This window comes from Branchiostoma belcheri, unplaced genomic scaffold (assembly GCF_001625305.1).
Source record: "Branchiostoma belcheri isolate BF01 breed outbred unplaced genomic scaffold, Haploidv18h27 scaffold79, whole genome shotgun sequence".
Classification (NCBI taxonomy): Eukaryota; Metazoa; Chordata; class Leptocardii; order Amphioxiformes; family Branchiostomatidae; genus Branchiostoma; species Branchiostoma belcheri.
The window spans coordinates 684602-709685 of NW_017804453.1; the positions used below are offsets into that span (position 1 = coordinate 684602).

Consider the following 25084-nt stretch of genomic DNA (forward strand, 5'->3'; position numbering starts at 1 on the left):
TTGTCCGAAATCGTGATTGCATTTATTCCAGTCCAGGTTCATGATGAGGCCAAGTTGAAGCACCACCACTTTCTGAGTGGGGTCGTGTGGAATGACTCTAGGTAGCGGGATGGCCAACTTAGGGTAATGGAGGAATGAGGCGTGCGTGGCCGCCCAGGTGGAAAAAATTGTCCATATGGGAAATGATGCACTTGGCCTCAAGAACCTTGGGAATTCCATCTTTTAAACTTTGTGAGCATTTGTTTTAAAGTCGCTGTGCATGAGAGCAGTATTGAGATGTTTTATTTGACTGTCTGCACTGAGTGGTTTATCTCAGGCTTTACTCTGTTTGCATTTACCATGAATCAAAATAAGCTGGTGGGTTGCGCCAAAGGGCAGTTATTATGGCCATACAGATACAGAATATATTTGATCAAAGAAATAACATGGACTCCGAAGACAGTCATGAGTTTCTTAAGTTATAGTGATAATTTGCAAGAAATGTGACAGCGACACAGGATATCCCTGTTTATTCAGCTGCACTAAATCGAGGCTCCCATGAATACAATTGCATAGTCCAGTGTTCACCATCCCTGAATAGCAAGTTGTCCTTCTCACCCATCTCTTGCTCCTCTGTACCTTAGAAAAACACATCTATTCCCCATAGAGTTTTAAATCGTATTAGGCCAGAGGCCAATGCTGTAAGCTGAGCCAACAACTTAATGCATACCTAAAATGCACAGGAAAAAGTGAGGTACTGATTTCCTCCTCAAAGAGCAGAGACCTACAGGGCCAGTGTATATCACGTCTGATCTGTACTCAAAGAGCTGATGCCCTCCCAAGTTATTAGCAGCTATTTCCATTTGGTTGAGGCATACCTTATCTAATACATGCATTTTTTTTAGTGTTCTTTACTGTAAGAATGTTTACTTAGTAATTTTGCACGGCAGAAGTCAGCTTAAATTTGAGCTTATGCTACTCCCATCCCCATCTTTGCAGGTAATTTCCTAGGTCTGGATAGAGCTGTGTATATGCAGCTGGCATAGCAAGTTTTCAATTTACTCCAAAGATAATTAGTACAGATACCTGGGCTGGGAGCGGAAGAGGATTAACCTGTCAGGTCTGGTTCACATCAAAAGAGCAGGGAAATCACAAGATCGTGACCTGCAGCCCGAGATGCCCTTCTTTCTCTTACACTGACTTAAAGATTTCTGGTAGTGTTGCAGGGTTTGAAATGCAGAGAAGTCTGCCTTACGGTAGTTAATGGTTACATGTACCACTGCACGGAGTCTTTGGTATGGTGTCAATACTGTTTACTGTGCAGGCTCAGAAAAAATTAGTGGGAACTTTTGAGTTTTTCATCGTGGCAACTATCCAATATTTACTGCTCTTGATTTATTCATCTTACTGGTTTCAGCAATATCTTTACAGGCCTTACTGAGATTAAGAGTTTGGACTGAAATGAGCCCATCTAGTTGAGCCCATCACACATTCGGGACCTCCCCTGACAGTAGCCAACCAAGGTTGGCTGAAGTTTGGGAGCAGACTTAAGCCATGCCTACCTTTTGATACAAATAGAATCAAATTTGACTACAGACCACACCCTAACCTACTCCCATATACCAGCAAACCACGGCAAAATCTCCTATGCTGTGGGTTTGTACATCTTTTTGACCAGAGAAGGTTGACAGCACATGGGGGGGGGGGAGATTGACAGGCAGAATGATATGAGGCAGCAGGAATTAGAGGTCAACATGGAGAAATTCAGGAGGCTGAGGATTGCATACTTCCTGATGAACTTATAACCTAGTCCTGCACCAACCATACATGTATATCATGCACATGTACGTCACTTACCAATGTGCTTTTTCTTGTGTTCTGTACAGGACTACGGCAAGGAGACTCAGGCCTTGGACGTGATGAACGAGTACTTCAAGTCCAAGCACTGAGGGGCCTGTACTGCTCCCACGTCACTCCATCACACAAGCACACAGCCATCAGGACATACCATCTAATCCTGACATAGGCCAACATGAAACATCAGGATACAGGGATGTGCTTAATGGATGATGAGTGCAAATAAAAGATCAAAAATACCTCACTGGATTGTGTATTTATTGGTGATGAATTGCCAGGGAGTACCTACATGTACATGAATGTACATGTTACAGGCTCAGCCTCAGTGATCCAAGTTTAAAAGGTTTTTGACAAGATGTGATGAGCTAACAGAATCAAAGTGTACATTTAAGGGCAGGAGGAAAGTTAACAGACATACATCTTTTTAGACAGTTGGATAAAAGATGGTACTCTTCACAGTATGAAAGTAAATAGTTCGGTTATTTTCTGGTGCCAATTAAGAGTGGTGAGGGAGAAGAGCCACCCAGCTTATCAAGATGGTAGTGCAAGTGGTGTTTATTACTATGTAGTTCTTGAATACTTTGAAAGGTGTCTCTTTATCAAGATCAGATTTAGCGGGTCAATGTATGACAAAAGATGACAGATTATCAGTCTTAGAAGTCTTTACTTTTATTCACAGTGAAAGGGACATCATTACTTTTATTCACCGTGAAAGGGACATCACACGTAGCTAATAGTACATTGTAGTATAATATTAATGCAAGTTAGCCTAGCCACAAGAAATTTCACTAATACAAAATTTTATGCAAAAGATCTTTGGCATATTTTACTAACAGCAGATCACTAACACTTTTTTTAGGTTACTTTGATTTCGAATATCATGCTGTCTTCACATGTCGTCTCTGTAGCACCCACAGAATTGCCGCCACTATGACAGTGCTGCTCCCTAGACCAGCCAGGAACGCTGACATGGGAAACGTGCCCTGAAGGGAAATGAGAAACATGTAAAATACATCAATCCCATTTCTGACTTAGTTATAGGCTGAAAATTTGAAGGCCTTACATAGTAGTACAGCTGTAAAAGATTTCTTTACATTTAAAAGATTGAGGTTTGGGGCTACTTCATCAAGCTACATGTATGCAGACAAATAATATGTACATGTACCTGTCTTAGACATTTGTATCCATGATATCCTTCATTACAGAGGCAGAGGAATAAACCTAAAGGAAAAAAAGGTTATGAGATCAAAGGTTGCAATACACATGTAAGTAGACGTGCAGTTAAAACTACAGACCCAAGAAGACCACTCGGGACTGATAAAGTCAGGTCTATGTGGACAGTTGGTCACTAGACAGGACAATGCCTGTGTCAATGGGAAAAGTCATCAGAGGGACCACCAAAAGAAGTCACATTGCCCAGGTGGTCACTCGAACAAATTTGACTTCGTATATGTAATCCGACCACAATGACAGCCTTACAGCTTCTTTGGTCCATTGGCAACTACATGTGTATAACCAAAAGGTACTCTACTGAACCGTAAACGTGTGACAAGATGTCTATGACCACCATCTTTAAGATTTGAAACTTGATGGACCCTCTTCAGTATGTGTACATTGTGATGATAGTAGGACAGTACATTAAGAAATTATCGCCAATTTCATTTTTTTTAATAGACTGACCTGGTCCATCCTCCACACAATGAGAAGTTGTTACAGGGCAGGCACCTGGACAACAAACCAAACTGCTTGTTAGTAAAAGTGATCTTGAACCAGGTTAGCCTAAATAAACAGTTAATCTGCTCTTCCACTGGTTGTCACAAAGATACTGTGCAGTATTTACACATTTATTCAGCCAGGGATGTTTGGTTTACATTTAAATAATACAAAATATAACCGGAATATACTAATATTCCCAATGAACAGTGGACCACAGCTTAACATCTAAGGACTACGACTCTTTCCAGTACGTTGCAAGTTCGGGTAAGCGACAACAGACAGGAACTCCTGATCACTTAAAATGATAAATGTTCAGAGTGTTCAGCAGGGATGTTACCATCATATATTGTACAGGTTGGAGTCTGGTCCGTACAGACAGTTGTGTTGACTGTTCTGATGTGTTGTCTCCAGGCCTCCTCACCTCCCGGGCAGGAACAGTTGGAATGGGTTGGCACAGATCTACAAGTATATTGGAAAACAAATGTTACAAAAAGGAAAATGCAAGTAGACATGTCTTGCCATGAAAGAAGAACCCTCAGTAATATTCCATTTGGATTGTAATCAAGAAGAAAGGTAACAGACTTTTGTCATATAAAAAGTTAATAAATAAGAATGCTACAGAATGAAAAGGAACAATTATACAGACTTGAAAAGGTACAAAGATTATAAAGACGATCAATAACATAAAAGGCTGATTCACATGGATGACAGTGGAACATGGCATGCATCTTCATCAGACTCAGTAACATCATGTATGGAGTTATCTCCTGTTAGGTATGAAAAAGTGTTTTAAATTCACATTTGAAACAATTCTGTAGCATAGCAGTCATACAAGGTAGGCATACATGTATTTGTAGGGAGAGGTCATTGCAAAAATTTTTAAACTACTGCAAAAGTCTAAGATTTACACTGCAAACGTGGCTTAATCTCAATTCAAATGCATACTTACATGTAATTAAGATCTGTCAGACCAGCAACATCTTCACGGGATAGAACAGTAATACCAGGGTTGTTGTCAAGCACCCTGAAGTCACAAAGAAAGTCTTTGTCATGGATATAAGTTGATGTAACATTGATTTTCTTCTTAAAACAAAATTATAGGCTTATTCAGAATTGGAAATACTAGACAAAGTTTATAATTGTACAAACTCAGAGCTCAGACACCAAGAACAATACTTCCGTAAGTAAAAAAAATCATCCTCATGGAACCATTTCATACAAGGAACTACACTCACAGCTTTTGAAGACGTGTTAGTGGGAGAAGTGGGGACTCCTTGAAGAATTCATCTTTGATATTGCATCCACTAAGGTCCAACCTACACATATGTATAAGGAAAAGTGATGATTAGTTACAACATGACAGATTGAAGTACTAGTATAGTTGATATTCTGTAGCTTATTTCCAAATAAGCTTGTTCTCTTGGGCCCTTGTCGTCTTGCCAGATGGTCGACAGTGTCAGTCAGTCGCTCTCTGCAGGTCTGGCTGTGCAGTGCCTCTCGTGGCTGGTACAGCTGATTCTGGCCCTGCAGGCTCTGCCACAGAATCTGCAATGGTACTCCTCTGTGTTGCTCTTCCCCTCTTCTCAAGCTTGTTCATGGTCACATTATTTCTTGCTACCATTATGATTTTATAAGAACATATGCCACTACTGCACTAGTGCAAGAAAATGCACACAGAGCAGTGGCATCTTGCAGTTAAAGTTGAAGTCAAAGTTCTTACCCAATGGTGAAATTGTGTGTGTTGTCCGTTATGTTGACACAGCACCTTCCCCACACCTGTAGCCCAGGTCTGTCCTGACACATACTGTACACCACACCATCATCTGCCAAGGGGCTAGCACAAGAACTCAGCTGGCAGATGGACTGCTGTAAAAGTATACATCTCACTTCATCAAGGAACACAGTTCATCTGCTACACAGATTAAAGGTAGACTTATTAGAGGAGGGTTATTTTCCATTGATTATTTATCAATGAATACCGGTTACATAATCAGCCAAATTTTTTCACAATTCCCCTTGTGCAACTTTGGATCTGTGTTTTGTAAAAATGATATAAGTTTTATTATTATATAAGTAGGTTATGGTTTGATACAATAGTACCCCATGCAAACCGAATATCCATGCTTAATGATTTAATCTATGAAATCACTTACTTAGCTTAGTTTTGGAGATTACTTAACGTTAATTTCTCTATCAAGGATTGATCTTTCTAAAAAAAAAAACGTTAACGTTACATTTTTGAGACACAAATACTCAGATCAATATAATTATACCCTAACTGACCAGTCTATTTTCTTTCTGTCCTCTTGTCAACGACGAACACCACAGACAACAAACGAGAAACAAACACAATGTGACAAAACTTCTTCCGGGGTTGGCCATCTTTGTTGCTAGTCTCGTCCTTCACAAGAATCTCGAGAGATTTCGCCTTAGCGAGATTTGATGCATGATGGGACTGTCATCTCTTGTTTCCATCCCCATAGCAACTGGTATCCATGCAGAATATAAAACAGCGATTGTGATTGGTGGGGCTATTCTTGTAAGCCAATCACAGTGCGCGTTCTAGAAGAATAGGAATCCCGTCCTGTATTCCTTAGTAACGGAGACGCTAACTGACCTTGTTTCGGCTCTGCGAGCACACAAACAGTTCTGCGCTCATTGAAACCGGCAGAGGACCGCTTTACCAGGTGGGTTCCAATATTATCTGGGATAGAGAGACTCTTGATAGCTTACTTCTTTTATGGTACAGCAAAAAATTGCCAACAGAGAGGATCCAGTACCTTGCTGGTGGTTCTTTTCCTGGGGGCGTGTAGCCGGCACCATACCTTTTTTTTTGCAAGGTTCCACCACACTGTGAGATTGCTGTTGGTCTGCCCTGATTAGTTGCTAGTTGGTACCTAAAACTCTTCGTTGATATTTCACCCAACACGTAAATCATTTCGTGCCTTTCCTTCGAGGTCATTACAAAATGTACCTTCCTGGTAGCGGAGATTTAACGATGTGAAGTTTTGTAGTATATACAGTGGAGTTCTACAAACCACGATCACGAGACGACCGGGGTTGCCACGTAATGCCACCGGAAGGCGAAAACATAACCAAGCATTTCTACCACACCCTTATAGTTTCCAACATTCCATATTTCCTCGTTTTAAGCCACAATTATCTTACACACCAAGAGACAACAAGGGTGGCTTTCTGTATGCTATTTCATTGCCAAGGCTAAGCACAGTGTAGTGTTATGGTAACATTAGACAATTTCCAATGGTTTGTTTTATTTGTTACCCAGACGATCGACCGGGCAGACATAACATCCTCTCAAAACTTACAGAGCTCGAACATTGGATTCACAACCCTACTGTGCAAACAGGTGTTGAGACTTTGCCGAACATTTGATGCTTTTCGTTCTGGCCTTAAAGGACACTTTGGAGACGGGTACTCCGTTTACAGCTGTTTTATTTGGTAAACATTGGAGACAAGGGTCCCGGCTACAAGCTTACAGGTCACCAGGGATCACTGCACCCTGTCTATTTGCCTAGTCGTCTCATCACTTCATTAACCCTATCCTAGTCTTTGTTTCTAGACTATAAAAAGACGACATGAAAAAGGAAACCTGTCAGAATTTCCTTGGGTACATGCTGGGCACGTAGTTGCTACTAGTATATATGACCAACTCAGGGATGCCCTGAGTGTTTGGGATATAATGTGTCGAGAAGCAAAGCAAAGGCCCTGTTGGTGTTTCAAGCATACATGTACCTTTGTCCCGTCCCAGTGACCAAGCCAGGTGAAAGTTGAGAAGCAGTCCAGGATAACAAAGCTTACTTTGTACGTTGGGAAACAATTTGCTAGTTTGTTTTCTGTTTGCCACTGATCTGCTTTGGAAACACATAACCAAGTGCTAAATGTTTTGCCTTGTCTGCCTGGATAACCCAATTACATTACATTACATTAATGTAGAGAATATTACAGGCATCCAGCAGTTTACCTATAAGGAAGGACAAAATGATACTTAATCTGTTGAATAATGGAAATCATTTGAGAATTTGATGGAATATTTATTTTGTTGTTCCTCTATTGTACTTGAGTGAGTGTTAGGTTATGCTGTAGTTTTCCTCATACTAAACATCACTGATTTCTTCTGCAGGCTGCTATTCAAAAAAAGAATTCTGAAGCCATGGCTACCCTGAGTCAGAAGCCAGTGACACGGTACAACCCTCCTGATTGGTTCACTTCCAACTTCACCATCTCCACAAATGCCGAGAGACAACGCGACGCCTCGCACCAGATCCGGCAGGAGGCCCGCAACCTTCGCAACGAGACGGACAACCAGACCAGGTGGGACCAGTACGACAACAACACGCGTCTGTCCGACAGGTGCCGCGACATTGACCAATGGAAGCAGACCTTGGAGAAGACCCTTAAAGACTGTGACGCAGAGATCGACGCCCTGGAGAGGATGAAGCTGGAGACGGAGCACGCTCTCCAGGCCAAGGCGCTGCCCCTCGACGTTGCAATTGAGAACCTGACCCTGAGGGAGGGGAGACGAGACATTGATGTCGTCAGGGACAATGTTGAGGCAGAACTTCACAAGGTGGGTCTGCACACTCTCATACCGAGCAGAGTAGTGTAAGGTTTTGCTATTAATGTTAGCCACAAAATGCATTTACTTTTGGAGTGGTGTTATTTTGGGTTAGGAGGGAAAAGGAAGTTTATGGTTAATGCTCTCTCCATTAATATTGTAATAATTCATTTCTTTCCAACAGGAAGTGGAAGTGATTGAAGGAATCAAGAAGGCACTAAAACAGAAGATCGATGAGGCCTTTGAACAAATATGGTAAGCTTTGCATCATTTTGGACTTTGTTTAACCTTCAGCATGTTAAGGTAGCTGTGAGACACTAAATTTGTATGGGGTCTGAAATTAAGGCAGCAGGGATTTGGTTCCCTTTTGATTTATCGCCAGCAGATTCCTCCACAAGTTTGACTTTTCCTCCAGTCTCCTGCAGGAAGCTCGTCAGCAGCTCCATGCAGACCTAAGGGACAAGGCAGAGGCTCTAGGGATTGACCAGGAGGTCTACCATCTCACCAATGACTCACCAGGGATCTCCTTCAAACCTAACCCCACCAGAGTGCCAAAAGGGTAGGTAGCCTTTAGTCTTTGTAAATCTTTACTTCTGGGTATGGAAATATTGTTGTGGGAGGCTGAGCTGTTGGTTTGTGTGTCTGTCCAGACAAAGTTGGTTAAGAGCACGTGGGTGGGGGGAAGACTGACAGGCAGAATGACAGGTCAAAGGACAGACACGGGAAATGGGGTGAACTTGAATGTCATGAAAACCCAAAATGTTTATCCAAATTTTGGCAGACCACACTTTCAAAATGTGTTGCAGTTTCTTTGCATCATCTCTTACCATTGCTTTGCTTTGTTTTATCTTATCTCAGGAGCACCACACCCCAAGAATGGGACAAGTTTAGCCAGTACAATAAGGACCGTGCAGAGGCTGAGATGAGGGCTTCCAACAGGCTCAGGGAGGCCATGCAGGCCACACTTGAACAGGTAAACACAAAAGGAGATTGCTTTTATCTATCAGCTGTTCTTAGACCAAGCATATCTGATAGGCAACTGGTAGACCATGACGGCATTAGACATAACAATATCTTGTCTTCTTCCTGCAGACTGCTAATGACCTGGAGGCCCAGCGTAACGCCTCAGAGTTTGCCTTCCGCAAGAGGATTCACGAGACGGACCAGGCCAAGAAGGAGCTGGAATGGCAGCAGAAGAATGTAAGTATAAGTGAGGTAGAAATTCATGTTTAAGCTTACGAGTAAAATTTACAATTGAAATCCAAATTAAGTTAAAGCACACAATCCTCCCATAGTTCCCCCAAACACTTCCCAGACGCCTGTAATTTAGTGTAAACTTGAAGGTCACAAAACCCATAATACATCCTGGAAGTCTGAAATCTCAGATGTATTGCTCATAGTTTGTAAGCCTAGAAACTTATTCCAAACCATCATCATTCCTCTCAGACAAAGGAGGAGATAGCTGAGATGGAGGCAGACATCCGTGCACTAGAGGAGGCCATCCGTGCCAAGCGCAACCCCCTGAAACTAGCCCACACCCGCCTGGAGACCCGCACCTACCGGCCAAACGTGGAGCTCTGCCGGGATCAGCCGCAGTATGGGCTGACGGACGAGGTGCAGCAGATTGAAGGGTCCATCGCCGCATTGAAGGAGAAACTGGCCACAGCACAGTAAGTTTTCCACCACATCACAAAGTGAAAGTACATTTGTAAATGTATTTGGAGTGGTCATCACCGAAAACAAAGATATGACAATGGGACTTGTGGATAACATAACTGAATGTTTTATCTCATCTTTTTCCAGCAAAGCCCGCGACGGTCTGTATCGTAACCTGTACCGCATCGAGGAGGATCTCGCCTGTAAGACCAACTCCCTCACACTGGACAACCGTTGCATGGACGTGCGCCAGAAACTGACCACCAACCTCCCCGACTCCATCAAGACAGGCGATTCCTTCAACCGCACAACTAACCGTGCCCTCTCACCCATCAAGAGCAAACAGCTAGACATGGCATGAATTTCTCACTAGCTGTAGTACTAAATTAGACTGCTAGAGGTCTCTCTGGAAAGATATTCTCAATATTGGCAAAACAAGAAAAAAGATAACAAAATGCCTGGTTGCATTTTTTTTTTAAATGACCAAAATCCTGCTTTTGCAGCTGTCTCCACTCCATTTTATGTCTAAGTAAACAATATTTTTCTGTTGCAAGTCAAGTAAATTCTTGAGGGCCAAATACTGCATCTGTACTGTGAGATCTGAGTGTTATATACTTATTTAATCATTGTCATCAAAGTCTCCATGACAATGTCTTTTATATATGCGATCACTTTGTATTGTGAGATACATGTACATGTACTGTAGTCTATGCTGTAACCACAATGTATGTACATAAGTACCCACTGGACAACTTAAATGTGGTGTGAAACAAGGAATGAGTAAAGACTTTGCAGTGTGGCTGATTTGGATCTATGTAATATGGTGACATTTTAGAAATCTGATAGGTTTTTATACACTTGAGAGGCCTCAGGTTACTTCCAAATATATGTTTGGCCATGCTATGCAGCCTCACATGTAGACGTCACACTAAGTGATTGATACATTTTTATAATAACTGTGAAACAATGTGTACAAATTAAATTTTTGGAACAATTACCACTCCCATTCTATCACATGTACATTATATTTGATACCTAGAACATCACAACATAGAATTCTAGCTCATTGTCCATTTTATTATGGGAATGCTCTGTGTGAATGGGAATTAAATATGCCTGCACTTCAAGCAAAATGTGTTGTGTCTATTGATAGTTTTGTTAATAATTCTGTTCTTTAAGCTTTTCTGTCCCTCTGTTCTGTCCTGTCTTCAGGCCTGGTCTAGCCCATCTTCTGCAAGTTTTCTTTCAGCTCCTGCAGTAAAAAGAGTTGGGTTCAGTTTAGAATGGGCCAATCGGGCCTTGTCCCTGACAGCTTTTGGCCATACACCTCTAACTTGAGAGAACCATTCAAAGAGCTACCAATAGGATGTCAGTGTTCTTAATCAATCCAATTGGAACTCAGGATTTGCTTACTATATATGGAGACCAGTCATTACAGCCTCCAACACTATGGTAATTGGTCCATGTTTTCAGAAATGCAGAAATTTTGATAAATGAACAGGATGAGGATGTCCCCAATTCTCCTGACTTAGACGTATTGGCCCCCAAGCTTCTACGGACCTGACTGGTGGAAGAGGGGTGTTAGAGGGGTGATGTAGTTGCATTTGGTTTGGTTCACTTAATATGACCTCAAAGGTGCTACTAGTAATATAATATAAAATTGAAAATATTCCCAAAAAATCTTGCTTTTCATGCAATCATGGACATGGTGGTTGATACATGCTACTTTGATACATTACAGTCCAGACTTACCAGTAACGTCTTGTTTGTTTCCAACATCTGCTCATTATCATGCTTCCACTTCTCTAGCATAGCCCAGGCCCGAGCCTGCAAATATCAGTAACAATAAACAGTGAGTGAAGTGAGCTGTGTGCGGTGCAGATATTAGTGGAAATGTCCACCGTTCTGTCTGAACAGACAGCAATCATCACTAGTCTGGATGCCATTTTACTTAGCTTTTAGCCTTTTTTAGCTTTAGTATCAAAGCTCTCTTCATTGCTTCCCTGCCAAAAAGGCTGGTCCTGTTGTTTACTGGGTGGGGCCTCTGGTAAGTGGACGACCCCATACCAGCACTCAGGTTGACAAATCAGCACTCCTGTTCAAATTCGGGATATATTCAAATGACAGGCAGATGGAAAATGTAAGGGCCCAAACTTTTCTGCAGGATGAAGTGACTAAGAGAGTGCACAAAAGTTAAAATGGCTGACATCCTACATTATATTAAATGATTGTACAAAGTGCTGAGCAGCAGATTTCATCAGGATTATGCTACAACTTACTGTTGTATCCCTCCGTTGCTTGTCCCTTGCTTCTTTCAAGTCAAACCAAGTGTTCAAGGATACTGTAGGGTGGAAAAAAATCAGACTATGAAAGTTGCAGAAGTCATAGGCACACAACTCTCATGTTCTTATAAATGTGACTTTTATTCACATATGCTGTACTTTTTAAAATTTTAGTTTCCTAATGTTTTAGAATGCAAATCTGCCAGGTAGTAACAGTTGAACTGACAACGAAATGAGGTGCAGTACCATGTCTAGATGATAGTTGGTGTTCCTAAACAATACTGTAAAACCATCAGGAAAGTTTCTGAAATGTAGAGTATTGAATATACAAAACAGTCCCAATAACACTGCCACTGTATTTATATTTACCTGGGTTAATGTCCAATGAGATGAGTTTCTTCTCACACATTTCCCTGTTAAAGACAGTTAGTTGAAACAATGTCATATAAATGTCATTTTGGATTGTACATAGAGGCAACTTAGAATACTGCCAATACAAATTAAGGAAAAACTCAAAAATCTTTAGAATATCGATAAAGAAATGCCTACAATCTTGGACGTTATCAAATTGAATCTGTTCCTCATACTATATACATGTAGCACTAGTGGATTTAGGGGGAGGGCTTGAAAAATGACTTACAGACTCCTTTTCAACTGCTGGTTTTCTGCTGAAATAAATGGTAACATTCAAGTTTAGTTCAGAGCCATCACTAAATATTTCTAGACTCTTGAAAACAGACCTCTCTTTCACCCATGTCAGGGTTGTAGTACATGTAGATCTGTTTGAGTCTCAACTGTCAATTCACAATGAAGAATGCTTTGTCAGATATATCTGTGTTATAATTTTTAATGTTTCCTTTTTTAATTTTTTATTTGATTGTAACTATACAATACACTGGCCACCCAGGCAGCATACTAGTAGCTGATTTTGGGCGCCAAACAATACAAAGATTAAACATACACAATATAACATACAATCTTTATTCACTTACCTTCTAACTTTCCAGCATCTATGGCTTTCTCATGACTTGCCTGGGAATGGAAGACATAGGTAGAAAATCAACATAATGTGCTACAGTAGCAATATATCCAGATTCAACAGTAGTAACTGTAGATCTGTAAGAGTACCAAGTTAGGTCTAGTGGTATGTCCGAACACTAGAGACAGCTTGAAAGAAACTTACTATCCATTGTTAGTGCACACAGTACAACACAACAAAGCTTCAATGAAAGTCTTGATTCACATCAAAATCAAACTTAATATGTAGGGTGACAGAGGCTGATTTACTTATGATATCACTTACAAGATTTCAATATAGTCAAATACAACATGACTAGACAGGTAACATTTGCAAAGCAAATGCATAATGTTTACCTTCGCATATGGTCTGCTCTGTTTCTTATTCAATTCTAAAATTACTCACTTCTTACTCAAACACATTCGTGTATATGGTGAAAGGAGTATAAGTCCCTCCTGCAATAATTTATAAAACTGCAACATGATGTAACCCAACACTAGTTACCATGGTGACAGACATCTGCTTCAGGTCATTGACCTTATTTGTTTGGAGAAGAAGAGGAAGAAGAAACAGAGCAAAAACAATATGCTTTCCTTCTGCATAGGTAAACATAATAAAGCTTGACATCATTAAAGTATGATAATACACATAAACTTACACATGTACATGTACAACATGTATATATAAAAAAATTGAAGACCAGTGGAAATGTCTGTTCACTTACTTTGGCTGCCTCCAACTCCACCCTGGCCACCCTCAGCTCCTCCTTGGTAGCTTTCAGCTGCTCTCTGAGAACAACATTTTCCTTTTCTAACCCTGCTGTCTGCTTAGGGATGCTGACATGTGAGAAAAGGATGGAGGGAATGACCTGTAAGCCCTGACAATCACAATGGAATCAAGGATCTATTTAGTCATGTACACAATTTAAGTCTTTTTTTAAATTTTTTTAAGGGCTTCTTTTTCAAATTCTGGTAGATTATAATTAAGCTTAATGATGGCTTAAGTTTCAAAGTAACAGAAATTGTCCAAATGAAGAAACAAAGTCAAATTATAGATCTCGAATCTGCGCTAATGTTTAATTTCTTTAAAAAAAGTTTAGTCCAACAATACTAGTACTGTAGGAACATTTAGCAACGCTGCATGCATGGCCTCCCTCTGAAAATGGAAGAACTGTTTGTCACGTACCTCAGTCCTGGCTTATATAATATATTAGTTATATTATCGTGAGTACCAAGATGCTACTGCACTACTGCAGAAAGGTTACCTTTTCTTGCCTGTAAGGCCACCAAACTCAGTGAAGGTCAAGGTTGCCTTTGGGTTGAAGTTTGTAGTGCAGATCCCATTCTGTGGAGACAGACACATCCGGTAGAAGGAGACTTATGTCTGATACTAATAAAGTATATCTCACAGTCACACATATAAATTGATTTTGTAATTCTTTTATCCAGCCTATGCTACATTAAGTTTTGTAATTTGTATGCCCTACTTGTGATCAGTCACATACTTGAAAAGAGTAGGGGTCCTTCCCAGTGTGAGTGGGTCAAACATTATAGTCTGGTCCTAACAAGCTTGTACGTACTGTACAAAACTGGTGTGTTACAAATAAATAAATGCTAAGGTAGTTTACAGGTTATGTGCAAAACAATCAAGTTCTGAACTCCGTCTGATGAAACCAACTTGAACAGATCCCATACAACTTACCAAGTGCTGGTTTTTAGTTTTTGATCTCAGTTTGTAGCTGTTCTTGGTGATTGTTCCAGTCAGTTTGTCCTCCTCTATGTTCGCCTTTTTGGCCCCATGAACTGCTGCAGGAGAATCCTCTTTAGAGGAGCTGCCACTACTGCGGAGACGCTTCACTGTCTTGTCCTTGGTTACAGTCATCGCCACTGGGGAGATAAGGAAGGCAATTACTGTAAATTCATTTACTTTTGTGGTGTGTTTTTGGGTTGAGTACAATACTAGTACAGAGACACATGTGTGATGCCATGAAAATAAAACATGATACTATGTCCATAGTGAAAATTTTAAGATTTACAGTTACTAATACATGTAGTAGATGGTGTCAGTGTTACAAAATAAGCTGGTTCATGGTTCCAAGTGTGCATGTGACTGTCTGATAATGTATATGTTTTTTTTTTCAGACAAGAATCTACAACTTACAAGTTAGGTTTTACTACAGTTGCCTTTACTCATGCACGATGCATGTGCAGTTGGATCCATGAATTCACTTATAGTTAGTTAGTGGTGTCAGCAATACATCTACATTTTCACTGCTCTTGGTGACTTACAAGTACAGTGTACACATACAAGTATAGATTTTGAATGCATTAAGCTGGTACTTTGTACTTTATTATTTTCTTAATGATTTGTGCGTTGATTTTGTGCTTCTTGATTTTTGTATTTTAGTTCAGGAGAAAAAGACAGCAGCAAAAATACATGTTTTGTGGGAACCTGCAGGTTTCTGGATCTGTGAGGGCCTGGGTGTAGCCAGGTCTTTAGTACTTGTATCAGTTCCAGCTTCAGTTTCTTCTCCATCTGACAGGTTGGGGACAACAGTTGCAGGAGAATGAATTTTTTATAGTTAATGATAGTAATGGATAACAGAAGAATATCAGCATTATAACCCTGTCACTGAAACATGATGTTAATTTTACTACAGTAACTGTTAAATGTTGATTGTACTACTTAAAATTTTAACCTGGTGATACTGTGTACAAATTATGATATATGCCAAGTTTGAAATCTTTATCAGTAACTTACCCTACCTGTACATAGTTTTAGTGTGTACTTGTAACTTCGCTATTTTTTCCGCAAGCAATTAATAGCTGAAACGGTTGAGGCTTTTATATAGCCGTGGCGACTCAGGAAGCCATATGATACAGAAGATACAGAAGGCTTCCCGAGTCGCATGGCCACGGCTAGTTGACAAATGGCCATGGGTCCCGTGTGTTACTCTGTTCGAGTCAAGCCATTAGAAATAGAACACAGATCAAATCAATCAAAAACATTCATCGATAGTAGGCGACTAGGACTAGGCGTACCTTGTCGTGGTTTTGTCTTACTGCTCAGTATCCGTCGACCGAAGGCGATTTTCACTCCTGTACCACGGCCGGCGCCAGTCTGAGTTGTGGGCCGGGGAAGGCCTCTGGTGGGCCGAGGAATACCTCTAGCCGGGCGGGGCATAGCTGTCTGAACTTTCTTCTTATCCGACATAATTTCTTTCCACCACGTACACGTTTAGATGCCAGGAAAACAAACCACTGTCACAAAATCAGTCGCAACACCTTTTCAAAACTAACCGCCTTTAGGTTAAAGGTTGTCAGAATAGTCCATTTTCGTTAGTGATATGTATTATGAAATCAATGTGAATGATGTTATGATGTTACAAATAAGCATTTCTGTACCCCGTAGCCTTCTTACATATAATAAAACTAATGTTGTATCTAACCACGTCATATTGTACCTGTATTTGCAGCCATTAATTAAGTAATTAAGAAGAGAATCACCCCATACCGTACCCGTAGTAGACTATTCCGCGGGATGACCTCTGGGTAATGCATCCAGCGCCCTCTAGCGGCTGCTTTATACATGTACTATGGGTGATTCCGATGGCCTCTAGTACCAGGCTTGGGAGGCGGCTGGAAAGAGTAGAAATCGGCCAAATAGAGAGATAAGCACGCCAAGAGAGTTTGTCTGTTGAGAGTTCGCCGCACCTTCGCGAAGAATGTCCACGGTTTTCGGGTGCGCGTACGCGTGTATGTGTGTATACTGTCAGCATCACCCTAGTAACCCGAGAAATTCTTGACTTGAGTTGATGGATTTTCTGAATATCTGAGTATGCCATGACAATGCTAGGACACAGGTGTTCGGAAGCTTAAGTCGCAATTTGATGTCAATGATGAGTTCAAAACGCGTATTATTAATGTTCCTTTATAATTACCACACAAGAAGAAATGTTTGCCGTTACATGTCCGTTCACATTCACTTTCTCTAATCCTCATCTTGAGGGCCGAGGACTACGGATGCTTCCCAGGGATGCGTCCAGTAGTACCATACTCAAACAGGGTCTACGAGGTTACAGTTAATGTGGGCGAATAATCCCCCGGCTTAATCAGGATTTTTCTGCTGCTCCTGTTCTTGAGTACTGTAAATGTCAGAGCGTCCTATGGTTTCAGTAACCATAATACCAGGTTCAATTGTCGCAAGGCAAAGCAGCTGCTCACATACATGGCCATATTGTTGGTTTTCCATCTGTGCGTAGCGTGGATGCAATGGACTGTAAGCTGCTGCAGTGTAGTCGGGAGGCAACACAGGAACGAAAACCTAAACAAGACCACTTAATATCCTGCTATCTTTCTTTTGCCAGTAGCGATTGAGTCAGGCGATGGATCAACAGATTCCTCGCATAATAGTAGAAATGGATAACTAACCGTTTCTAACTTACTATACTATGATGTGTATAATGTTTCTGTATATATCTATGTCATAGTGTGTGGGGCCCGACATCGGCTATGCTGCCAGGGATGCCACCGTATTGCCATTTTTGCAATTCAAATAAATCAATCAATAAATAAATAGAAATGGATAGACTGTCAGTGAAAGAAGCTGCTCTTGTGTGACAGGATTAATTTCTTTAATTACTTCTGCAATTCTGGCAAATTCTTTAAAAACTTCGGCAAGCGCCACTGCTGGCGGAACCAACAGTAATTGCAAGGAAGAAACACACACGCGCGCGCGCTCGTAACAAACAATCCATCACTGCCTTGGGGTGAACAGGAAGAAAGCTGGAACTCCGACAGCGTACATTTCCATGTTTATCTTTCTCTCAGACATGTATGCCTCCCCGGATCCAGCTCCCATGGTAGCAACCACCTCAGTGATGGAAACATGTATACGCTGTCTTTGCTTTTCTCTTCAGACCCATTACTTCACGTAAGTCCAATCTCCAGGGTATACAGTACCCAAATGCAAAACCTTCCTCACTAAAAAAACAGGCCTTTCTTAACGAAGAAGATATTGTTATTGGAACGTGGGCGAGTGACGGTCGCTTGAACTAACAGATGGAATTGTCATTTCTTTCCGTACGCGTACGCGTACCCATTCCCTACAGAAGCCACAGACCCTTTCATTTAACGTCTTCATCATTAATATTCTCCTTCATCAATTAAAAGGACCTGACACCGTCTGTCCATGGTACTGACATTCTAGCTGCAGTCTTGATGGATTTGCACACGTGAATGAAAAATCGTGTCGACCTTTTAGTTAACAGTCACAAAATCAGCACTGGTGGGCGAAAAAGGTCAATGACTTCCTTAGTTATGAGAAGAGCACATATTTGATTTCGCCGCACAGTCTACAGTGCGCTGTACCGCGTACCGAGGATCATTCCACATGACGGGTCTGTGGTAAATGAGTCCATATATTTTGTACGCAACCCGTACTTATCAACCCGATAGCCCTAGGATGCACCTTTGTGGCCATTAAATAATTCTATTCATTATCTGCATCTGAGTAACCTTCGGTGTAACACACCGGCTATTATTTGGGCTATAGGAAATAAGTAGACGATCATTTCTTCCTCGCTAAATTGTAATAGGAGACTCAAAAAACAAACGGACCGACCGGAAGCCAAATCAAGGCTAGTCCACTCGGTGCCAAGGAAGACTACTGCAGGCACCTGCGTACTTATTTCTCTCATCTTCCACCGGGGCTGTAGTTATATACTACCTAGACGGGAACCTGGTCGTTAATTGTCAAAGGTCAAGCAAGCCAGAGCACCAATGTTTCGCACGGGTTTTCCATGGCGCGCCATTTTGGTAGCCTGGTTGACAACCTTTAACAAGACAGGGGCGTGACAGAGAGAGCGTACAGAAGCTAAAATGGTTTACATCCAGGCTACCATTTCGGAGTGTAATACTCGTATCTATATTGAATCACGCTGTTGAACTCCTTCATTCTGGTACAGCTTTCTCGGTAAACGACTGATTTAAAGCTTAAGATCGAAGTGAAGAAGAATTCAGCGAGCAATAATGATCATCATTGGTAACACTAATGGGAACAGAGCGGAAAGTTCACTACTAGAAAGGCATGTGCATTTTGATGCGCAACCTGAGTATACTACACAACGTCCATGTCAAATGTTATTCGGCACGTCTTAAGATTGGGAAGGGTCAACTTTATGTTGATCCGGTCCATTTCCTTGATGAAAGTCAAACATAAATATACAGACAAAATGCCGAGATTTCTCACCACCTTGTGCTGATGAGCTAGGGTTGCAGTGAGGGGGCGTTTGTGACACGGGAAGATTCGGTTTCAATTTCTTATCTCCACAAACGCGTCATCCGTTAACGTTTCTGCAGGGGTCGTAGTACGGCATTTCATTATGCGGGTCGCAACACGGAGGTTGTTATAACTTGCATCGAGCTGCATGTTAATGAGCGGTCGAATCGTGACACTTTAGAAAATTCAAGGGTAACACTAGAATCAATTCCCTCTCTACACCGTTGTACTCTTAGCGCCGTTTCTGTTACAACCAAAGCTTTTATCCCCACAGGGTATTTGCATATCTCCCGAGTCTATAGCTAAAAGCTGCCTTTACAATTCAGCAAGGCGAGCTAGTGGAAAGCGACCGCAGCGTATATACGTAGTAGATCAGCCAGCCATTTCTGACATCGACTGAAACAGGCTTGCTTCATGCCGTAGCCAAAAAAGGGACACATCGGAAACTCTCGGCAGAAAATCGCAGCTCGAGGCATATATACGTCACTCTGTAATGTCGTCTTAGCTCCTTGGCTATACAGCGGGCAAGGCAAACCTATACTATGGACTCCACCTACGCCTACGCACCCCTAAGACCCAACGGACCGGCCTACAACGCCGGCCCAGTGCAGCCCGCCGAGCTGGTGGAAGCCTTACGGACGTGGCAACTCAGCTCAGCGGATGCTCCTACCGGCAGGACCCGTAGAAAAAGCTCGTGCGCCCGCCTCCGTGACGCCTTTGCCAACCAGGTGAGCAGGAGAGATATTCCAGCCGAGGCCCATATTTTTTATTTTATTTTGCTGTGACCTGTTGAATAGCTTTAACTCACGCCTTCTTTGCTGAGGTCCATGAATAGTGATTACATAGTGGTTTATTGTTTGGGTGGCTGAGACAGGTTGAAATAATCAGGGAAACATTAATCCCACCTTCAGATGATGAAAATCGTCCCTCGACGATATTGCAAAAAGTACACCAGTAGATCTAGACAGTGTAACATTACATATGGTTTGTTTGATAAATTAGTTAGAGTTGGAAGACATGGCGAGACTGAGAATGAAAGCATATATTGACGTCAAAGACACCATGAATACGGGCGGTGGAGATTTGTAATATGACTATCTTATTGGTAGAGTCAAGACTAACCGATGAAGGTCTGAAAACGATCATTTAAGGCGATATGTGGGACTACAAGTAAGAAGGGTGTATTGAATATGACATTGGACTGGAATTCGATATGCAAATATTCTTCACCGTTATAGATATAGAGAGGAATAGAAGTTGAATATACTAGTGTTTTTCTCTTTAAAGTGAACACTCAAACATAGTACGTTTGTTTTCATCTTTCTCATACTACTTCCAAGTATATAAGCCTGTACTGTTTGAATAGAGAAATGACTTGAATGTATATGCCTGTTAAAATGAGTGATAATGTGACCTGAAGTGTTACTCGTACATGTGCTGTAGGGGCACGTTACCTGTTGAAAGTGGTCTTAACGCGTCACATGTATGTATCTGTAATTATATCAACACAAGACGTAATATCAGTCACGTGTTAATCATCGTATTAAGAAGCCTGGGTCGAAGGGCATCTATAGTCACATTGTCCCTTGCAGCACTTAAAAATATCAAGCGTTTATCAACTTAAAGGAATGAAAACACATTCTTGAACAAGATCTCAACAACTCATGATGAAATCATTAAAATGTTTGACTTGGACATGGTTTGATATAATATTCTCCACTTTAATTTATTAATGCCTATGTTTTAGTGTCAGGCACATATTCGAGAATTTAGAAGCATATAATGTGCATCTTAACACAGCGTTCAGTATTCCTATCCGGTACCTCACATGTACACATTGGATGTATCAAACCTACACACATTACCAGAGCTTTCTCCTACGCGTCAGAAAGTCTGTAACGAAAAGGTCAGTCGTGTGTGCTCATGTGTCGTCCCTACTTATGACAAAGACCACAGTTCACTCTGACTAACGATCACCTTTGACTGACCGTTTGTTTTGAATTGCTGTGTCACCGGTATCATCAAAGGTCTGAGAATCTGGCTGTGAGCCAGCAGAAAATTTGTGGGGATTCAGGAAGCTGAGACTTCACGGAAGTCCAAAATTTCCAATTACTATTTCATTTATCATCAGCTGACAGTGTGCTCTCTTTGCAGAAACTGGAGAGTGTGAGCGAGGATTCAGAGATGGACGACAACGTCCTTCCGCCTAGTTCGTCTTGCCCTCCCCAGTTCGGGGTCCGCTCCTACCTGCACCAGTTCTACGAGGACTGCGCGGGCATCCGGCGGAACAGCCTGGACAGCCCCCCGTACGACAACCCATACCTTTCCGACGACTTCCGCTACCTGATCAACCCCAAGCCGAGGAAGTCCACCTACATCTGGTGGAAGGTCGCGATGGTGTGTGGGTTCAGCCTGCTGGCGTTCGGGGCCGTGGCCCTCATGGCGGGGTACCTGGTTCCGCAGCGTCGGGAGCTGGTCGGGTATCTAGGCGGGGTGCCGGTGGTGGACTCCACAGCGACAGACTTGAACTACAAACTGGACGCCTGTAAGTTAGCAGGACTGATACTCCTGTGTGCAGGGGGGCTCACTGTGGCTTTCTCGCTCCTCGTCCCCAGTTTCCTGCACGGATACATGGAAAAAGAGCTGCTGATGCAGGAAAGCTTCAAGGTGATCATGACTGAATATAACTAATAAAGTGTAACATATACCTCACACCTTCCTTCCCTTTTCTCTAGCTCATTCCTCTCTCGTATCGAAAGTATTTTTGGGGGGCGAGGGGAGATTTGTCTGTGGGTTTGTGTGAATGTTTGTCAGGACAGAGTAAATTGGACAGGACGTGAGGGGGGGTGTCAACAAGCCAAAATGACAGGACAAAGGGTCAGACACAGGAAATTGGGCGAACTTGAAGGCCCAAAAATGTGACCGGGAGCCCGCTGGAAAAAGAGGTCAATATATGGGAGAATTCATGCCTTATGTCTCGCAAGGAATAGAGGATAGTCCTGATAAGAGCACGTCACACAATCACAAAAATATACTTCTCCGAAATTTCTTATTCCTGTTTGTCTTCTCTTTAATGTGCTTATTGTAGCTCTTTGCGTTTCCCTGCTGCAGGAGCGGATCGCTACAGGTGAGACCAGTATGGGGCCAGCCCAGGCGGCTGCGGTGGAGGGGATCCCCCTTACCGAGCAGGTTCAGAACGTGCAGCCCGAGAGGCGAGCTCTGGGGCCGACCGAGACCGCAGAACCAGCAACAAGCACCTCGGAGTGACCCTTCAGCGACAGGAAAGTCACGAATTTGTCCCAATTGACCCTATATAATGACCCAATACTAAAGTCACACGTGCTTAAAGTCACATGTCCTGAGCGATTGGGTGAGTTACGGAGGAGAAGAAGACTTAGTCACTCAGTCGAAAATTCCAGTGAGTCCAATTATTTTTGAGTTGGAGAACAGTTTAACTGTTTCAAAAAAATCACGAATGTCGGCTTTCATTTTCAATTGGCATACGAAACAGAAATATTTTTCCCATCGGACCTCTGTCACTTCTCAGTGTCTCTCCTCCAGTGTCTTCGTCATAATATTAATCATTGCATTCGTCTTCTTCAAAATCCAAGTGTCAGTGGGAACTATCGTAGAAAACGAAGCAATGTATAAGGATGAATATCTAAACAAATAGAAGGATACAGGTAATTTTTGTAGTTATCCGTGTATATTTGATACTCAACAAATTCAATCCCCGGCAACGTCAGATTTGTGTTGAGAGTTACATATACGTGCTTGAAAACTGTAGAAGTAGAGTAATAACCTTATTTCTTGACAGTATTCCACAGAGCCGCAATAGATACTGGAATGTTCTGTGTTTCAAATTCTCTGTGACATTACTCATTTGTCGTTCTTTTGTGATACTGAAGCTGTACGTGCGCCGCATGCAAGTTTCTATCATATGCCACAATGTATACATATTCTTGCATTTTCTCTCAGCCAGATTTGTACATCACAGTGAAGCGCCTTTCCATCCATAGATTAGTCACCAGTGACAGGAAGTCACCCAATAGACCGATCCCATAGCCCAGCTCAACACTGATAAAACGCAGAAATGCAAAATAAAGAATTTGACTGGAGATGCAGCCACTTCCATATTGGCCGAACCACTAATTTTCCCTACTATCATTGGTTTAATTGCAGGTTCTGTTGGGAAATAAGGATCGGTTTATTCAACCAAAAGTGATCCTTATACTTGGAACTGTATCTTGTTTCTAGGAAGATGCAGTTCTATTTTCAAATTCAGCTTGTAACAGTGTGACGTCAAAAGCCACACGCCCAAACGCAAATGTTTAGCCTTAGGCTCTACAAGATGGTTGTACAGTGACCGTACAGCGCGAAAATTTATGTCACCTTTGGTTTGATCATTGGAATATGATGCAAGATTTACATGTATGATTTAAACGACAACAAAATTCACAACGTATTTATAAAGAGAAATATTGTTCAGAGATATGCCAATTATTCAGCGGTTGCAGCCTCGTGTAAGTGGAAATGATCATGAAAGTGAAGATGCAGGCCGTATAGATAGTGCATTAACAAGTGTCTTGAGAGAGGCGCTGCGAGAGTGTGATTTATAATCGCCAAAAAAGAGATATAATTCTAATCAGTGCGACACAAATGTGCGATTGGAAGTGTGTAAATGTGTCTATTTTTGTCTAATCCCAAGTCGTATTACGTGGCACAGTCGAATTGAAAACTCAAGTCATTTGTGATACATATGCATCCTGGTCAAACTGTCGCTTTCCTTAAACGTTGGTTGTTTATTTTGTTGATTGTAATAATATAATAGTATTCCTATTGGTTTTGTGTGTGGTTGTATGTGGTGTAATATTTTAGTGCCTTCGTATGAGAAATGCGTTTTAATTGAAGCTCAAACTTTTCAATTCTGTAATGTGAAATTCTGATTTTGTGACCGCATCTTGTGATAATACAAATGTGATGGCGTTAGAAGCTAATTCCTTTTGTGATGAGGTATATATATGTATGATGTCAGTCAATATACGAGTTTGCTACGAAACTCAAGCATTTTAATTAGTGACTTCTGGATAAAAGATTTGCTGCTGTTGAGTAATCTTTCAATAAAGGTAGAGAATGTTTTCTCGAAAAATTCTCCAAAACAGGTCATGTCCATGTTTAATTTGGGAATTGACTATTCATTCGTCAGGTCGGCAGTTCACGCTGATTTTTCATGATTTTTGTTTCGAGAAATTCAATCGCGCCCTACGCCACCAGCCATCATTAACTCAAATAACCTTGCGTGGGCTTCCCGCACATTTTGGTTTGAAAGATTTCCTCAATCTCTTTTCGAAATGCCAGGAGGAGACGAGCGTACTATTTGTCTGGCGTGTGGGCAAGTCTGCATTGAGACAGACACATTCTAGTGGCAGTCACATCCCGCGGCTCTCGTTCCTTGCGAAATAAAGCTGGGAGAAAGCAGTAATGTACGGACCGGGGAGGGCTATTGTTGGCGAGATGGGATGGCTGTGAGGATAAAACGATGAGAAAATGCACCAAACCAATGACATCATCTCTACCTTGCGGCAAATAAATAGAAACAGGGGGATTTTTTAAAAATATTTCCAACATGTAATCACAAGACGTGTTGACGCCGCCACCAACACAGGGAACAATACAATGCTCATTTTAAACAGGGGGATTGATAGGCAGGATGACAGGGGG

The 25084-nt window shown here is 41.7% G+C and overlaps 4 protein-coding genes across 8 annotated transcripts; 2 read left to right on the top strand and 2 right to left on the bottom strand.

Moving 5' to 3' along the window:
• Positions 1–2494: 2494 nt before the first annotated feature.
• LOC109485916 (all-trans retinoic acid-induced differentiation factor-like) lies at positions 2495–6030 on the bottom strand. 2 transcript variants are annotated; one of them, XM_019789608.1, is made up of 8 exons: positions 5836–6030; positions 5273–5415; positions 4788–4868; positions 4502–4576; positions 3890–4011; positions 3517–3561; positions 3002–3057; positions 2495–2819 (listed from the first exon to the last, which is right to left on the bottom strand). In XM_019789608.1, the coding sequence occupies exons 1-8, from the start codon at positions 5932–5934 to the stop codon at positions 2715–2717; spliced, it is 726 nt and encodes a 241-aa protein (XP_019645167.1). In that variant the 5' UTR covers positions 5935–6030; the 3' UTR covers positions 2495–2714. The 2 variants fall into 2 exon arrangements, with proteins under 2 accessions (XP_019645167.1, XP_019645166.1); XM_019789607.1 differs by having other exon boundaries at positions 5273–5418.
• Positions 6031–6155: 125 nt separating this feature from the next.
• LOC109485914 (tektin-2-like) lies at positions 6156–10911 on the top strand. The gene is made up of 8 exons (XM_019789602.1): positions 6156–6239; positions 7694–8140; positions 8313–8383; positions 8544–8687; positions 8987–9101; positions 9221–9328; positions 9575–9798; positions 9932–10911. Exons 2-8 carry the CDS (start codon positions 7724–7726, stop codon positions 10143–10145), a joined length of 1293 nt encoding a protein of 430 aa, XP_019645161.1. The 5' UTR covers positions 6156–6239; positions 7694–7723; the 3' UTR covers positions 10146–10911.
• LOC109485915 lies at positions 10614–16410 on the bottom strand. 4 transcript variants are annotated; one of them, XM_019789605.1, is made up of 11 exons: positions 16126–16339; positions 15536–15619; positions 14786–14970; positions 14349–14428; positions 13809–13920; positions 13059–13098; positions 12707–12734; positions 12436–12479; positions 12064–12125; positions 11537–11611; positions 10614–11036 (listed from the first exon to the last, which is right to left on the bottom strand). In XM_019789605.1, the coding sequence occupies exons 1-11, from the start codon at positions 16295–16297 to the stop codon at positions 11004–11006; spliced, it is 915 nt and encodes a 304-aa protein (XP_019645164.1). In that variant the 5' UTR covers positions 16298–16339; the 3' UTR covers positions 10614–11003. The 4 variants fall into 4 exon arrangements, with proteins under 4 accessions (XP_019645164.1, XP_019645163.1, XP_019645162.1 ...); XM_019789604.1 differs by having other exon boundaries at positions 12707–12731; positions 15521–15619; XM_019789603.1 differs by having other exon boundaries at positions 15521–15619.
• Positions 16411–19824: 3414 nt separating this feature from the next.
• On the top strand, positions 19825–24436 carry LOC109485874 (neurensin-1-like). The gene is made up of 3 exons (XM_019789546.1): positions 19825–20091; positions 21518–22030; positions 22475–24436. Exons 1-3 carry the CDS (start codon positions 19906–19908, stop codon positions 22628–22630), a joined length of 855 nt encoding a protein of 284 aa, XP_019645105.1. The 5' UTR covers positions 19825–19905; the 3' UTR covers positions 22631–24436.
• The last annotated feature ends 648 nt before the right edge of the window (positions 24437–25084 follow it).

Coding starts and splice junctions, on each gene's coding strand:
- LOC109485916 (XM_019789607.1), bottom strand. CDS start 5,934: ATGGCCAACCCCGGAAGAAGTTTTGTCACATTGTGTTTGTTTCTCGTT. Junction 3,058..3,516: donor TTGTGTGGAGGATGGACCAG/GTCAGTCTATTA, acceptor TTTTTCCTTTAG/GTTTATTCCTCTGCCTCTGT. Junction 2,820..3,001: donor GATACAAATGTCTAAGACAG/GTACATGTACAT, acceptor ATTTCCCTTCAG/GGCACGTTTCCCATGTCAGC.
- LOC109485914 (XM_019789602.1), top strand. CDS start 7,724: ATGGCTACCCTGAGTCAGAAGCCAGTGACACGGTACAACCCTCCTGAT. Junction 9,102..9,220: donor TGCAGGCCACACTTGAACAG/GTAAACACAAAA, acceptor TTCTTCCTGCAG/ACTGCTAATGACCTGGAGGC. Junction 9,329..9,574: donor TGGAATGGCAGCAGAAGAAT/GTAAGTATAAGT, acceptor CATTCCTCTCAG/ACAAAGGAGGAGATAGCTGA.
- LOC109485915 (XM_019789603.1), bottom strand. CDS start 16,297: ATGTCGGATAAGAAGAAAGTTCAGACAGCTATGCCCCGCCCGGCTAGA. Junction 12,735..13,058: donor AGATGCTGGAAAGTTAGAAG/GTAAGTGAATAA, acceptor CATTTATTTCAG/CAGAAAACCAGCAGTTGAAA. Junction 11,037..11,536: donor AAACAAACAAGACGTTACTG/GTAAGTCTGGAC, acceptor TTTTTACTGCAG/GAGCTGAAAGAAAACTTGCA.
- LOC109485874 (XM_019789546.1), top strand. CDS start 19,906: ATGGACTCCACCTACGCCTACGCACCCCTAAGACCCAACGGACCGGCC. Junction 20,092..21,517: donor GTGACGCCTTTGCCAACCAG/GTGAGCAGGAGA, acceptor CTCTCTTTGCAG/AAACTGGAGAGTGTGAGCGA. Junction 22,031..22,474: donor TGATGCAGGAAAGCTTCAAG/GTGATCATGACT, acceptor TCCCTGCTGCAG/GAGCGGATCGCTACAGGTGA.